Consider the following 16265-nt stretch of genomic DNA (forward strand, 5'->3'; position numbering starts at 1 on the left):
TTCAGCTCATGAAACATGGGACTAACACTTTACATGTTGCATTTCTATATATATTTTTAAACTTTACTTTGGGAAGTCTGTTTTCAAACAATAGAACCAGAATGTGTTGATTTGGTATGCCTGCTAATCTCTTTCCAAACAGGAACGACATACAATCTACATCCGGGTTGGGAAACTGGCAGCCCGTGGCCCCCCTTTTGTAGACAAATGTATATTATTTCATTTTGGGTGGGGACTCAAGTCAGGGGCTGTTGAGAGTTATAATAGTAGAATACACAAGGTGCCATTTAGAAATGTGGTTGTGCATCAGTAGATTTCCTCTTATGACAGTCACCCTAATCTACATTTTGTAGATATTATTAGCTGGATCTATGTTTGAAGTTACTGCGCTAGGATAATTGGTTGGCAACATGGCAGAATTAATTAGATAAGTTCTTACATCAGTCATTCAGAACAGCTTGGCATCAAACAGGCATTCTGGAGTCCCCAGGGTGCACCAGCCCTGCTGATTGAGGTGACAGTGGGTGATTGGCTGAACTTGAGTTCAGTGGGGTTTGGGTGTAATTGAGTTGAATACAAACTTCCAAAAGGCATTTTCCCAGGTGCTACAGGACTGAGAACATTTCAAAGAAAACGAAACGACGGCACCATTAGTCTTACTAGCCAAGGTGGTTTGTTTTATTCGATGATCTGATTATCTTATGCGTTACACATCAAACGAGTGTAGTAGCCAGTTTATTAAAGCAGCGGCGGTATCTGCCAGCTTGTACAATCTCAATACAGCACAGCGTGTACACTTTAAACATTATAAAGCATCCTATGGGCACAAATACAAAGAGAACAAAGCACAATTTATGGTGTAGAAAGCTATGTGAAAATGCACATAAGACAATTGGCAGCAATTAGTATGAAATGAATACCTTCAAATGTAGAAAATAAGCGAACAATCATACTGCATATACTGTAAATTTACCGTACAGATTATATAATTAATGTATACTTCTCAGACACATCTATACAAACATAGGGCTCTATTCAATCCGCATCGTGGAAGTTCAGCTTTTCAGCGTGATTGAAATTTAAAGGCAACGTTCCCGCTTTTGCGGAGACTGCATTCACGGTAAACGCTGCATACTGTATGTCAGCTCAATCGGGAAACGACCTTTACATTTCGATCGCAGAATCAGTAACGCTTCAGCAATACAGAGTGAATGGAGCACAACATCTCTCAGACACACAGACATCCTGCCACATATACAGTACATATTGAAATACAGAGTTTGAGAAGTATTTTGAGGAAACACTACAGCTGTAAGCTTAAAGCACTTTGCTTTGTCGTTATCAACATTTATTCATTGGCAGTCAAGATCGTCTTTGTTATTTACAAAATACTGTCAATGCAAAATCACAGCCTCGCATACACTGTCTAAATATGACACGGTTTAGTAAGGAATTTTTGTTTAAAAGTAAACGTTTTTGTAATCTTATACTGATCATGGGCAGTTCACTGCAAGGGTCCCTGTGAATAATCTCACATGTAATCCAACCAAATAGCCTGATCCCTAAAGTACATTTCTTCACTTCTGCGATCTAAAACAACACATTACATAATCTGAATCTACTCTTCCCTCGCTAGTCCTAATACGTACATGATACATTCACTTCAGTGAGCTCTTTTAGTAGAATCTATAATAATATATGAGAGTCTTATTACCAATTGATTGTGAAAAGCAAAGTGCATTGTAAGTATAGGAATGTTTGTCCACAATAAGCAGAAGGCTGTTATATCTGTGATTCTCATAAGCGCTATGTTTTGGTTCTGTTATGGTCCTACATGACTCTACCTGTACATTCACAGCTGTATGTAGAAGCATTTTATGTGACTGTTCACAACCAGTGATGGTCTCACACGTAGGACTCTTCAGCAAAGAGCAGTTGGTCAAAGTCAGGCTCCAGAATGGGATCACTACACCTCCTGAGCCGCTCCCTCTGCCCCTGAATCAGGGCTAGCGCCACCTGCTGCCCACTATGGGGATTGCTGTGCGTGTGAGATGAGAAATAGTCCCTCACAGCCTTGGTGGCAGAGGGAGACAGGCAAAACCTCGGAGCCCCGCTTTGGTCCGTGTCGGACACCTTCAACCCCAGGTCTTGGGACCCGTCCACTGACTTTGACCTCTGACCCAGTTTGGCCTCTCTGTGAAGCCTATCCGGGTGTGAGGCCTTAACCAGAACTTCGCCTAGATGTGCTGCCCCAGGCTCGGAGCTCCGGCGCTGGGAACACCTGCCCCCGGAGAGACCATCCTTGCCTGGGGCTAGAGAGTGGGACTTCTGCCTGGCTAGGGACAAGCTGGGTCCACCCTGCCCAAAGAACACATGTTGGGGAGGGGTACGGCTGCCCTGGTTTGTGACATCATATCCTGTGTTGCTCGCTGCGCAGGCCCGGCTGTGTATCTCTCTCAGCTCTTTGACAGTGAGGGGTCTGTCTGTTGGTTGGTAGCAGGGAGAGCGGCAGGAGTGGAAATGCTCCAGGGACCTCTGGCGCGATGATGGTGGGCTCACCGAGCCTTGATTGGATCTTCGGTCCTTGGTCACCCTGCCGCGATTCTGCAACCCTCCTGCCTTTGGGGGGCAGCTGGCCAGGCTGGACTTGGGGGGGTCCTCAGATGACTGTTTCAGCCCTCCTTTATCCTGACATGACTTGCTAGTGGGGAGAGTCTTGTTAGTGGAACCCACCTACAGAGAGAGAAAGAGAGAGAAATTAGGAGTGTGTGTGAGAGACCTTCCATGAATGAACAGTACTAATAAACAACAACCACATGTAATGGAACTCACCACTCCCCCCTCATCCTCCTGCTGCGACAGCGACAGTCTGCGGCCTCTCTTCAACCAGGTGTTGGGATGGAGCCCCCTGCAGCCCATCAGCGTACCCCAGGAAGGGATCTCCTTCGGCGGGGAGATATTGAGACTGAGCTCCTGGCCTGGAGCTGGGATGGGTAGACTATGGGTTAAAGTAGGGGAAGATATGGGGGTTAGAGGGACAGGAGGACCAGGAGGGACAGGGGAGGGAGTCAATCTTGCAGCGTTGGGTCCCACCCTGGGTTGCCAGAATGCAGCGGACTGGATGCTGGAGTGGGAGAGGAGGCTGTCCAGGGAGTCCACTGAGGAGCGTGTGGGGGGGGTAGGGGAGGTGGGCGTCGAAGAGAGACTGGAGTAGCTCGCATCCCGGCGTCGCGTCTGTGCACCTTGTGACCCCGAACCCTCACACACACCCTTACTGCCATTCCAGTCCCCTGTGTGTGTGGGTCCGTGTGTCTGTCCATCCTTCCGTAAGCTGTGAAACATCTCCCCACCTCCAGCCAGGTCATCGATGCTGCCCAGCCTGTCTGCGTTCCCTGCCAGTCGCGCCACGAAGCTGGCCACAGAGTACCCTATGGCCGGCTCGGAGCACCTCCTCCCCCCCCTCCGAGGAGTTGGTGGGCTGGGACAGGAGGGGGGCGCAGCTGGGCTGAGTTTCCTGGTCCTGCCTCGGGCTGGTGTTGAGGGCTGGAGGAGGTTGCCAGATCCAGGTTGTGTGATCGTATCACTGTGGTTGCCAGATTGGGGGTCTGTGGTGTTGGGGTCTGTGTCCAGGTCGGGCTGCTCCAGGTCGCAGTCACTCAGGGTGAGGACCGAGTCCAGGCTGCCCTGCAGGGGCTTGGCTCTCCAGCGCCGCCGTGAGGTGTGGAGGCATGGAGACTCACTGCTGTCATCATTCAGCATGTTCTCCAGGCTGTCATAAGACGAGTCGGTCAGGTGGAAGGAAGACACGTCTGTGGAGAGAATGAGAAAGAGAGAGATAGAGGTGAACAGAGAGGAAGAGGAGAAAATTAGAAGGCGTGTGCTTTTGAGCAGGGGAATCTGTGCATAAACAGAGATGTTAGTGTGTGTGTGTGTGTGTGTGTGTGTGTGTGTGATACCCGATTCGGCACGTTTCCGGGGTAGACCTCCAAACACAGAGGTGACATCCTGTCCCAGGACCTCCTGGCAGTGTTCTATCATATACCTCACCAGGTCACACACCTAGGGACAGGACAGGGGACAGGTCTTTAACCTGGAGGAACTTCTACAGATACTGAGCTCTATGTATCTTTTTATTAGGCCTTGAGTTAAACAAATAACTAGCATTTAATATACATTGTGTTTTTCTCATGAGAAATCAGTCTCCAAGATAGAGAAGTGAGTCTATTCGTAGGACAAATGGCTTCACAGCTTTCGAACTGTATGAAACAGGAACGCAGGAGTGACGTGAGTGATGAAAATTTACCAGATAACCTTCTCAGAGAAAGAACAATCTATTCCGAGTGGGTTGGACATTCTGTTGATATGGTGATGAACTGACACAAATGCAGCACCAAAAGGGCTCTGATGGTTACATTGATGTTGCTCTGTCTGTATTTTCAGTCTCAGCACGCGAGATAAGCTTCTAGGGGCTATTGAACTGGCTATGGAACACATGAACTTACTTGTAACCTAAGCCTTTGTTGCATAATACATTTTTGCTATGTTAGCAGAGCCGTCAGACAACTCTGTTAGCCATAGAATTAGAATTAACTGCTACACTATTAGATAAAAAACAACACCCATTGTGAGGGCAGGGGTAGAGTGTGTGTGTGTGTGTGTGCATCACAAGACGAGTGTGAGAACAGTGCTGACCCTGCAGGCTGAAGGAAATGTGTTGCATATTTCTTAGCGAGCTCGTTATGTTTCCAGCTACCGTCTCATTACTGTTGAGTTCCCAGCTACATGTTAACTGTTACTCTACTGTGGTTTTCCAGTGTTTGAGTTACCATTCACTAAGTTACAGGATAAAAGCTTAAGTGGAGCCTAGCCTAGATAAAGGTTAGGGGCCAAGGGAAAGTGCTTATGTGCATTACCCCTCCAGTCGTCCCCTCACCTTCTTGGCGCCCTCGCCCTCCACCTCGGGGCTGCTGGGGCCCGGGGCCCAGAGCATGCTGGGAGCAATGCACACAGACAGGTTGAAGGCGTTCATCTGGTTGTCATGGGCGTTTTCCTGGATACCGTGCAGCACGGCGACCACGTGGCGTAGCAGAAGGGCGTTCTCTTTGGGCAGTAGACCAATCAGCCTGCAGAGAAGGAGGGTCACAGATGGGTCAAAGGTTATTATTGGTTATCAAAATGTGTATTATTTACAGTATGAACAGGGTCTTGAGTTTTCCCTGACAGGAAAAACTCCAGACGCTGGTTTGTTTATTTGGATCCCTATTAGCTTTTGTAGAAGCAGCAGCTACTCTTCCTGTGACTACAAAAAACACAACACTTGACTAGTAACAAAACACTGATAGACAAGAACAGTCACACAAATTTAAAATACAACAAAATACAACTTGATTTGTGTAGGTACAAGCTGCCCCTAATGACTGATACGTGGTCAAATGTTTCTCATTAGCCTGATGGTTTTGATTAGGATTCAAGTAACGTGGTAATCTGATCCTAGATCTGTCTTAAAGGGCTACCTCTACCTCCATCTGAACATGGACTCTGCTTTCCGGCACAGAAATGAATGATAACAGAACAGTTCACACTCTTTCTCTCTCTCTCACACGGCTCCCTTGTGACTGGGTGGAACGAATCGATAACAAATAGTTGAATGCCCAGGAGGAATATTCGGTCTGCCCGATATTTTCCTACTTTAAAGTGGCCTATAGTCGTGCTGACGCTGTCCAGTCCTTCTCTTCAGTTCCCTAACCCTGGGCTCTGCCCATTTAGAGGAGCTAGCTGAAAAGCTTTGTGAACAATTGAGATAAAACTCTCTGTGATTAGAACACTGAGCTGATGGAAGCAGTGGATCCTGGCACTCTTAAATCCCTATAGAGGAGTTTCCCTTTCAGAACTAAGTCACCTGGTTCATTACTCAGCGAGTAGGCTACTGCTGATACAGGTGAGGATGGAAAGTGTCCGTCTACCTCGTTATATCTTGTGCCTGCTCCTCCTCCTCTGCCTCCTCCAATTCTGCTTCCTCCATCACATCCATCCACTGTTCATAGAGATCGGAACACAGCAGACTGCCCGGAATGTTCCGCAGGAAGTCCTGAATGTCGAGACAGAGACCAGAGTCACTAGACTGACACAATTTATAGTGGAAAAAATATACGACAGTAAAATGTCATTGAAGTTCATTTTGAGGTGAAGTTTAAGGTGGACACCTTCATTTGTTGTCATAGACTTTTAGATGTAACTGTTAATGTCTTCAGACTCATTCAGTGGATCCCTACCAGATGAACAGATTATGAGCTACAGATTAAATTTGACAACCTTATCTCTATTTAGCTATTGTTTTTGGCACAGCCTGTGCTGCATTGCTACGGGCTCGGATGTGTCACCCATAGAGATACGAGTCCATAATTGGATTGACGACAACACACCACAAGGGCACAGGTGTAATGTCCTTGCTTGCCAAGTGTTACAATGTCCTTCCCTGACATTAGTCATTCACAAGGCTTAAAGGTGGACTTTGGGCACGAAAAACGGTCCAACTCCGCCTCTTTCTCAATTTTCAAACAGAAAATGGAGTGTGCCTTTGGTGGTTCATCGACGTGTCATTCTGGTCATGCTCGCCGCGACTGACGTAGCTAGTTCGTTAGCTAAATGTAGCCGCTGTAGCTAGCCAGCAACTACCCCTGTATGTGTTGATGTCATTTCACAGGACGGAAGCTCTAGAGATCGGTAAGAAATTGCACTTCTGCAGCCATTTTAAAGCATTAAATGACCTGGTATGATGGTGCATTGATCAGTTATATAGTTTAAGGCGGTTATTTTAGTTGTTTTTTTTGCCCAACCTCAACACTACAGCATCAATGTGACAGCCGCATGTTTCTTTACAGCTTCATCTGCCATGCTCCAACAAGGTGACCAGATTTACTAAGCACAAAGCTTAAACCTGTTTTTCCTCAGGTGATGAAAGTACATTTGGTTCCACTTCACTTGAACCCTCCGTCTGCCATAAGGCCTACATAACACATCATAACATTGGTATAATTGATGTAATTCTGCCGCCACAGACTTCAGAGTTGTCTAGCGTGTTTTAGAGAGTGTACCTTAAACACAGCAGCGATGATGAAGACGTGCTCCCGTGTCAGCGGGACATCCTGAGCCCCAGAGTCCAGTCTGTCCCTGAGTTCACGACACGCCCTCGCCCCCGCTGACCGTCGGAATATCCCCCGCGTGAACGGACCCTCGTTGTACAGGAACACCAGCATGTCCTAGAGAGAGAGAGAGAGAGAGAGAGACAGAGAGAGACAGAGAGAGAGAGAGGTTGCAGATGAGATTGATACATTTTCAACCGACTTCCTCAAATCACTGTGATGATGTCATTCTGAAGTCACTGTGACATCATCGCCTCACCATGACGGGCTTGGGCAGGGAGTTGTCCCAACAGATGGTGCTCAGCGATTGGCCAAACAGGTAGCCGGGGGCAGGAGAGGAGAGGTTTGTAGAGGAACTGTGGAGGTTAGGATTGGAGCCTTTCCAGAAAGCCCAGTTGATGAGAGAACGCCTTCGCTTGAAGGGCTTCTGAGCTGGGTCTACTGGAGAGAGATGTCAGGTCAGACAGGACGTGGTCACAACAGAGAGATCAAATCATTTGCAGTGCGACACAGAGAGAAGCACTAGAGTAACAAGAGAAAGCGTGACAGCAAAAACGAGCCAATCCTGGAAGATCAGTAACAGACCAGTAATAGACCATTAATAAACCTTTTATAGACTAGTATTAGTACATTAAGCGCCTCCTCAGTCCTCACCAATCACAGGCGTTGTTGTTGTGGAGCTGCATCGGGTCTTTAGGATGAACTGGCACTGTTTGTCCACCTGTACCTGGTCGCGGTGCATCGCCCTCTGTCTGTCTGGAGGTGGAACTGTGTCCCTGCGGCCCGGCTGGGCCAGGGGCTCCCGCATATGACTCATCTGGATACTGAAAGGGAACTCATGACCTGGGAGAGGGTTAGGGCGTAAAGGTCAGAGATCAGGGGTTCCAGTAGGATTTAGTTCCAGGCTAGCACTAACACACCTGACTCAACACCTAATTCAACTAACACACCAGGGAATCAACCAGTAGACAAGACCTTAGTTAGAATCTCACCAATGAGAGGGTAAGGGGCGTTGTCCCTCTTGGAGCGTACCCACAGCTGGTAGTCCTTCACACAGCTCTATGGAACACAGACAAAGATATTCTAAGATCCAAGATAAACAAAAACACTTAAAAAACTACATTAGTCAAGATAACAACAACACAAGACACAAAAAAAACAGTATTGCTCGATTCTATACACACCGTGACACCAAACTGTTGAAGAGCGAGTCGGACAACCTCATTGGTTGAATCAGAGTTACTGACACCCAAGGTCTTACTGACGGCCTGAGCACAACTCCCGATGCCTTTCCCAAACACCTTCAGCGGAATGGTTTTAGGATCATCCTTTTCCTTCTCCTCTTTTATTCGACTGGAAAAACAGGAAAGTTAGGATCCAGCCCACAGGCAGAACACATACTGGACACACATCAACATACGTTTGCAGTAGAAGAAAGCATGAAGGCTTATCTGTTGCTCACCTTTTGAGCAGGGAGAGCCATCTCTCCTTCTGGACCTCAGAGCTGGTAAAGATAAACCATAAACGTCAGAACAGCAGCACGTGCAACCTAAACACTTTCTACAGCAACTTATAGAACCACCTGTAAAAACGTCCCAGGTTGAAAGATATACAACCTATAAAAGGTCATAATGTATATCGGAGGAGTCTGATGGGAGGAGCTACAGGAGGACAGACTCATTGGGATGGCTGGAATGGAATAAATGGAACGATATCAAACACTTCAAGCATATGGAAACCACATGCTTGACTCAGTTCCATTAATTCCATTCCAGCCATCACAATGAGCCCATCCAATAGCTCCTCCCACCAGCCTCCCCGCTGTGTATATTTACATTTACATTTAAGTCATTTAGCAGACGCAATGCTTCACTGCTCAGAAATATGCAGTGCAGAGTGCAGACCCAGAATGTCTGTTGTGTACCTGAAGGTGACCACACAGTTGCAGGTGGGCCAGCCCATGACGAAGCTCCTCTCTGGGTTGGTGCTGCCCTCACATACGTCCTCCATACACTGGGCTGTCCACATCTCACCCACACACACCTGGGCCTTCAGCTTGAAGTGTGTGGGAGACCTGAGGATGACAAACAGATGTCAGAGACACACTCATTTAATGTTCATTCACTGCCCTGTCATCCTCCCTCCTCTATCTCCCACCTTCCTCCTCCCTCTCCTGCTCTTACTTGGACTTGGCGATGATGAGGATGTCGGTGAAGAGGAAGAGGTCTCTGTCCTGCGTCTGCAGCCCAGTCTTCAGCGTGACGTGGCCGTGCAGGAGGAACGCCCTATCAGGACACAGGAACGACTGGACCAATGGGCACGTCTCTGGACAGACAGGAACCAGGAAGCTCTCTCTGGGGAGAAAATATCAGGTATACATCCAATCTAAACACAGTTCCAGAATAAATATATTCTTTCCTGACCAAATTATACAACCGAAACAATCTTAACAAATCTTAAACATTTATGCAGGAACTTCAGTTCAGGGAATCAACATTATGGGGTATGTGGTTGTGTTTGAAGTGTTGAATTAAATGGAATGTGACCCTGCTGTGAAAGGGGTCAGTTAGGCTAGTAGTCACCAGGGCAGATGAACACACCTCCAGTATCTCTTTAATATGGTTATTCACTGCCCTGGACAGAGGGTCAAAGCCAGGGATATTAATAGATCCCAGATCCTGATTGGGATGGATTAGCTATCTGAGAGGATTAGCGATGCCTGAGAGGAGAACCACTCTAGGACTAGGAGCTTGGTGTGTGTAACAACAACTGGAGATCAATGTGAACCATTCATTTCCCAACTGCCTTGACATATAGCATGTGAACACACACACACAAACTGATGGAAAAACTATTTTCCTCTCGTAGTAATGAAGTCGTTCCGCTCCTTCCTGTTAAGCATCTGTAATGTGGTGCAGATTATGAGATCACCCCTCCGAGTATTTGGAAGACGTAGGCGCAACTCTCACTCAATTAAAACTTGGCTCCTTCCACTCCTCTCAATCACAGCTCAGAGTCCCAGGGGTCGTCTAAGCAGTAATGACCCTGACACACATCCAGGCTGGGAGGGGGATGTCTGCTCTGTGTCCCTGTTTGGGTCAGTCCCTTCAGACAGCTAACTCAGACTGATAATACACTCTTAGAAAAAAGGCTGCTATCCAAAACCTAAACGGGTTCTTCAGCTGTCCCCATAGGATAACCCTTTGAAGAACCCTTTTGTGTTCCAGGTAGAACCAAAAAGGGTTCTTCTATGGAACCAAAAAGGGTTATTCTATGGGGAGAGCCTAACAACCCTTTTTTCCTAAGAGTGCACTGCTGTCTCCTTCTGTTTGACCAGGGTATGCATGTACATACACTCACTCACTCGCACGCACAAACTGTCTCCTCATGTTCAGCCAGTGTGACCCTTGACCTCTCTGGTCTATGATCATCACAACCCATGGCCACTTCCCTAGCCAAGAGAGAACCTTAGAAATAGAATGGAAACTGTTGACTTAGAGCTCTACCTTGAGAGCTTAATCCTAACTGGAAAACCCACTTAACTCAAGCTCCGAGTGTGATATTGATGGGAGATTTGCAGGAAAAGTTGAGTTGTGTAATTTTTGTTGAGCTTGGATTTGACCTTTACACGTCGTTTATGTGAAATGTCCCTGGTCCCCCAATGTACCTGGAGAAAGTTCTGGATCTGGTCAGGGCTTTGTTGATGACCAGAGAGGGAGCGGACTGTCGACGATGGCTCAGAGACTTCATCCTCTGTGGAGGAGAAAGAGAGGGGTATGATAGGGGTGGAGATGGAGGGAAACAGAGAGAGGGGTATGATAGGGGTGGAGATGGAGGGAAACAGAGAGAGGGGTATGATAGTGGTGGAGATGGAGGGAAACATAGAGAGGGGTATGATAGGAGTGGAGATGGAGGGAAACAGAGAGAGCTGTACGGACACGCCAAACACAGCAGAGACTCTGATCCAGCAGCCCAAATATGTCTTCAACTCTGACTAATGTTCTCTAATGGGTTTTACCTTATTTACAGTACACAGCAGCAGCTGGCTGGCTGGACAGACACATACAGCATATCCTGATAAAAGAACGGTTAAAAAGCGTACTGTGGTGCAGCCACAACATTGCACAAGTCTGAGGTAAAGAGATAACGTTTACACAAGATGTGTGCGATAACTCGCCATCGACTTTGGTGTCAGCAGTCACCGCTAGCATGGCCTCCAAGCAGACAGTTTGAGGGAAGTGAATTTAACAATGGAGGTTTTAATTATATAACAGGGCTGAGGTGTCCCGTCTGACAGGAGAGGACTGGGGTTCTTTCTCAGTGAGGGATGTCTCCTGTAATGTACTGTAGGTGTAGACTGTAGGGAGCTCTGGAGAAACTTTCCTTTTGAGGGACGATAAATGTTGTTCATTAATTGGATTGGGAGTTCAAATTGGATTGGAGGGTGGATGATCTTATTTTAAGGTAAAAAAATATAAAGTGAATACGTAAATAGGAAAATCAGATGTTATTCCACTCTGAAAAATACAGGTAACCCTGTGTACAACTGTGGGGTCAGTCATACCTCATCTGAGGTCACCAATGTACAGCTGATTAATTGCATTACAACATGTTAACAGCAGGGTTGGGTAGGTTACTTTCTAAATGTAATATGTTTGTTACTGATTACAATTTTGGACAGGTAACTAGTAACCTAACTTTTGGATTACCCAAACTCAGTAATCTGATTAGATTCAGTTACTTTTAGATTACTTTCCCCTTAAGAGGCATTAGAAGAAGACATAAATGTATGTTACCAATTGAACGACATCTATTGCAGGATAAATCAATGTTAAAGTTTACATAGCTGGCCATATATGGATGTTACATTTTACTTTATGGGTTGGTCATGTAGGCTTCTTCTAACCCATCGCTTTCTACTACATATAATAATAAATAATACGATTAAATTATATAAATTATATATATTAATGTAAATATAAGTACAAAAATGGATGTAGCAACTACAGATTTCCCCGTTAAGTCTATCAAAAGTGAGCAAGTTTGAGCATGTGTCCAGTAGGCCTATGGATTTTTTTTTTTTTTTTATCAGCATGAATTAGACAGAGCAATAAAAGCCCCACTTTTATTCCATAGGTTTGGATCCGCACGGTGCAGCTGATGCAAGAGCACATTTATCACTGGCTGTCCACTGGTTTCAAAAACAATGATTGATAGGCAGCTTAAACTTCTTGAATGTCATGACTTTAGGCATACTCATGTTTCCTCAACGGACCAATTATTTATGTTAAACCCATCAGGGAAATTGAGCTCAGATGCTTCCATTGATCATCAATGTTTCCATTGATCATCCTTAAGATGTTTATACAACTTGATTAGAATCCAACTGTGGTAAATTAAATTGATTGGACATGATTTGGAAAGGCACACACCTGTCTATATAAGGTCCCACAGTTGACAGAGAATGTCAGAGCAAAAACCAAGCCATGAGGTTGAAGGAATTGTCCGTAGAGCTCCGAGACAGGATTGTGTCACAGAACTGGGGAAGGGTACCAAAACATTTCTGCAGCTTTGAAGGTCCCCAAGACCACAGTGGCCTCCATCATTCTTAAATGGAAGAAGTTTGGAACCACCAAGACTCTTCCTAGAGCTGGCTACCCGGCCAAACTGAGCAATCGGGGGAGAAGGGCCTTGGTCAGGGAGGTGACCAAAAACCTGATGGTCACTCTGACAGAGCTCCAGAGCTCCTCTGTGAAGATGGGAGAACCTTCTAGATGGACAACTACCTCTGCAGCACTCCGCCAATCAGGCCTTTATGGTAGAGTGGCCAGACGGATGCCACTCCTCAGTAAAAGGCACATGACAGCCCGCTTGGAGTTTGCCAAAAGGCACCTAAAGACTCTCAGCCCATGAGAAACAAGATTATTTGGCCTGAATGCCAAGCGTCACGTCGGGGGGAAACCTGGCACCATCCCTACCGTAAGGGTGGCAGCATCATGCTGTGGGGATGTTTTTCAGCGGCAGGGACTGGGAGACTAGTTAGGACCGAGGGAAAGATGAACAGAGCAAAGTACAGAGAGATCTTTGATGAAGAGCGCTCTGGACCTCAGACTGGGGTGAAGGTTCACCTTCCAACAGCCAACAGGACAACGACCCTAAGCACACAGCCAAGACAACGCAGGGGTGGCTTCGGGACAAGTCTCTGAATGTCCTTGAGTGGCCCAGCCAGAGCCCGGACTTGAACCCAATCTAACATCTCTGGAGAGACCTGAAAATATCTGTGCAGCGACGCTCCACATCCAACCTGACAGGGCTTAGGAGGATCTCCAGAGACGGACCTCCAGAGACGGACGGCGAGAAACTCCCTAAATACAGGTGTGCCGAGCTTGCAGTGTCATACCCAAGAAGACTTGAGGCTGTAATCGCTGCCAAAGGTGCTTCAACAAGGTACTGAGTCAAGGGTCTGAATACTTACGTAAAATGTTCGGTTTATATTTTCTATATATTTGCAAACATTTATAAAACCCTTTTTTTGCTTTGTTATTATCGGGTATTGTTTGTAGAATTGATGAGGGGAAAAAACTATTGAATACATTTTAGAATAAGGCTGTAATGTAATAAAATGTGGAAAAAGTCAAGGGGTCTGAATACTTTCTGAATGCACAGTAGATCTTGTGACTGGATAGATAAATGAAATAGTTATTAAAACGATCAATTACTGAAGCAGTCAGGGTATTAATGGCAGGCTTGCTTATAGCTGCTATTTCCACACAAAGCAGAGCAGTGGGTAAAGCCTATTGCAAAAGGCTGCCAGTCCTCACGCAGCCAGACACTATAGTGGTGCCAGAGACTGAAATATCCGGTTACAGAACACCATAGCTTTTACACAAACACCACAACTACTGATTCAGAAGACTGCGGAGGGGGAATCTATACATTCCAACTGTTGATCATTGGCCTATAATAACCTACAGTTGGCTATATGATAAAGGCCTAAAGTTTCAAACGAAGGTGTCATATTTGATATACTGCATAAGATCTACGTTTTCAGAGCATTGAAACGCTTTTTAAATGTCACCAATTCACATATACGCATGGATATACAACAAGTAGTGCTGTTTAAAGCAAATAACTGAGTTGTATATGCCTAATTCCTGGATCTGTCTATAGATATTCTGATTAGTATCTACAACTGGAGGGTTCGGTTTAACGGCGATTTACTCCCTCCTCCTGCGAACACCGTGAGTCCGAACATAGCACCCGCAATCCCCGTGTGAGCCTGTGCGCTACGGGGCACAGAGCGCGCAACACAACACAATTGCAATAAGCAACTTGACCAAAAAAGTATTTTCACTGTTTTGAAACACAGCAAATCACACACACATGAATCGGGAATGAGTGCGTAAAAACACATGATTTGGCCTATGACGTTAATTTACCCTCTTGTGTTCATGTTGCGTGCTGGTCTTGGACTCGCCGGTGAGTGACGTCCTGCGGCTCAGCTCGTTCTGTTGCTGTGGTGACATGGTTTCCATCCAGGTAGTGTTCCGCGGGAAAAGGGGAGCTACAACCGCGCTCTACTGTCCCAACGCTATCCAAAGACGAAGTAAAGAAAGAAACTCCATAAAAGTCCTTATTCGTTAGAAGCATTCCACCCATGCGTCGCTGTGCATGTGCGAAAGAAAGGTCAATTCTCCTGTCGACGCCTTGCAGTCCAACCAAAGTCGTATAAAGTACGCACAGGATCTGTATACGGTATTATGTCCGTCGTGGGTGATAATGAAAGTTTAGTTGTCTGGTGTTGAAAACGAACTGTCTAAGTCATGCACATCTTCACAAGTTATAGGTCCACTATGCACGCACCTCACTCAGGCTCTCCACACACTGAAACAAATTGGCTGTGCCAATTCCTTACACACGAGTTCGTGAGCCCTGTGGAGTCGGCGCCTCGGTGGCCCCTGGGTCCTACTGCAGACAGAGTCTGGCAGAAAAGAGTTGGTTATTTTTAAGGGAAATATCTGCGGGAAAATGGACCAGGTAACATTTCAATGAGAGTGGGACTATGTTACAAGCTTGATAACAAAAATCTTATGTGCTTGTTGTATTCCTCCAAGACTTGAGGTGAGCTTTGAAGTTTAGACTTGTTAGTGAAAAACACAATTTTTATTATCATGATCAGCAGGGATTAGACATGATAGGCATTCATTAACAGGTGGTCACTGTAATAGGCCAGAGGGCACTGTGCCCACTGTCATTATAAGAGTAGGAGATAAGAAATGGGACCCAAAACTTTGTAAAACTTGTAACTCCGTTTCAAAAAAAGAAAGAATGTAATAAGATCCATTTTACTGCCGCATCAGACAGAAGTGGAGCACAAACTGGGCTAAAGTGAGAAGAACCAGGACAGTGTGTGCTCCCCAAACCAATCACAATCATAGCCCCATTTAAAGTGGTTCAGAAACTCAGATGATTAGATGAATGAGGGTGATAATGAAATGCCTTGGGCTGTTGGGCAGACAGAACACAGAGAAAGTACTGCATACCCTCATTATTGTCTCTCTGAAACTTCAACTCTCTCCTTTAATCTTGAGGGCCGGTTTCCTGGAACCTAATTAGTCCTCAATTAAAAATTTGGTTGAAATTTAAAAGAGAAGAAGTAAAATCACTCCTAACTTCTCTTGACATCCCCTCTTTTTCAGGCACACACAGACACATTGTTATTTCATTAGATAGAGGATTTGAGTGGCTTTTCGCCTGTGCTCTTTAGGGTTCCATTAGAAAGGAACGTCTGGTCTCCCTGTACAGACAAAACATGTGGCGAAGAGCCCTCAGAGCCGCCAACTACAATCACTAACACTACATTCCTATCTTTCTCTCTCACTCTGCCTATCCCTCTCTCCCTCAACCCCCCCCCCCCCCCACTCTTTCTGTCCCTGCCTCTTTCCCTTTCACTTCTGCAAACAACCCTATACTTCCCTCTACCTCTTTCTGTCTTTGTCTTCCTTCATCTCCTCCTCCCTCTCTCCATGTTCATCACAGCACAGCATTTCTCCCTCCAGTGGTTGGCCTGACCCTCGTCCCATCGATTTAATCAGCTTCCCTAATGAGCCAATGTTCCAGAAA

The 16265-nt window shown here is 46.0% G+C and overlaps 1 protein-coding gene across 1 annotated transcript; it reads right to left on the bottom strand.

Annotated features, from left to right (window-relative positions):
- Positions 1-650: 650 nt before the first annotated feature.
- Positions 651-15060, bottom strand: LOC129859863 (rho GTPase-activating protein 20-like). Its single transcript, XM_055930055.1, has 15 exons — positions 14582-15060; positions 10810-10895; positions 9326-9496; positions 9067-9216; positions 8605-8646; positions 8327-8495; positions 8135-8201; positions 7797-7985; positions 7402-7583; positions 7095-7259; positions 5964-6088; positions 4934-5123; positions 3957-4059; positions 2833-3809; positions 651-2733 (listed from the first exon to the last, which is right to left on the bottom strand). Exons 1-15 carry the CDS (start codon positions 14675-14677, stop codon positions 1906-1908), a joined length of 3540 nt encoding a protein of 1179 aa, XP_055786030.1. The 5' UTR covers positions 14678-15060; the 3' UTR covers positions 651-1905.
- Positions 15061-16265: the final 1205 nt, after the last annotated feature.

This window comes from Salvelinus fontinalis, chromosome 7 (assembly GCF_029448725.1).
Source record: "Salvelinus fontinalis isolate EN_2023a chromosome 7, ASM2944872v1, whole genome shotgun sequence".
NCBI classification, from domain to species: domain Eukaryota; kingdom Metazoa; phylum Chordata; class Actinopteri; order Salmoniformes; family Salmonidae; genus Salvelinus; species Salvelinus fontinalis.

Bases quoted from the DNA above. Each gene is read 5' to 3' on its own strand.
- LOC129859863 (XM_055930055.1), bottom strand. From the start codon at position 14,677: ATGGAAACCATGTCACCACAGCAACAGAACGAGCTGAGCCGCAGGACG. The intron at 9,217-9,325 runs GTAAGAGCAGGA...TGTCATCCTCAG, and splicing joins CTCATCATCGCCAAGTCCAA to GTCTCCCACACACTTCAAGC. The intron at 2,734-2,832 runs GTGAGTTCCATT...CTCTCTCTGTAG, and splicing joins AGGAGGATGAGGGGGGAGTG to GTGGGTTCCACTAACAAGAC.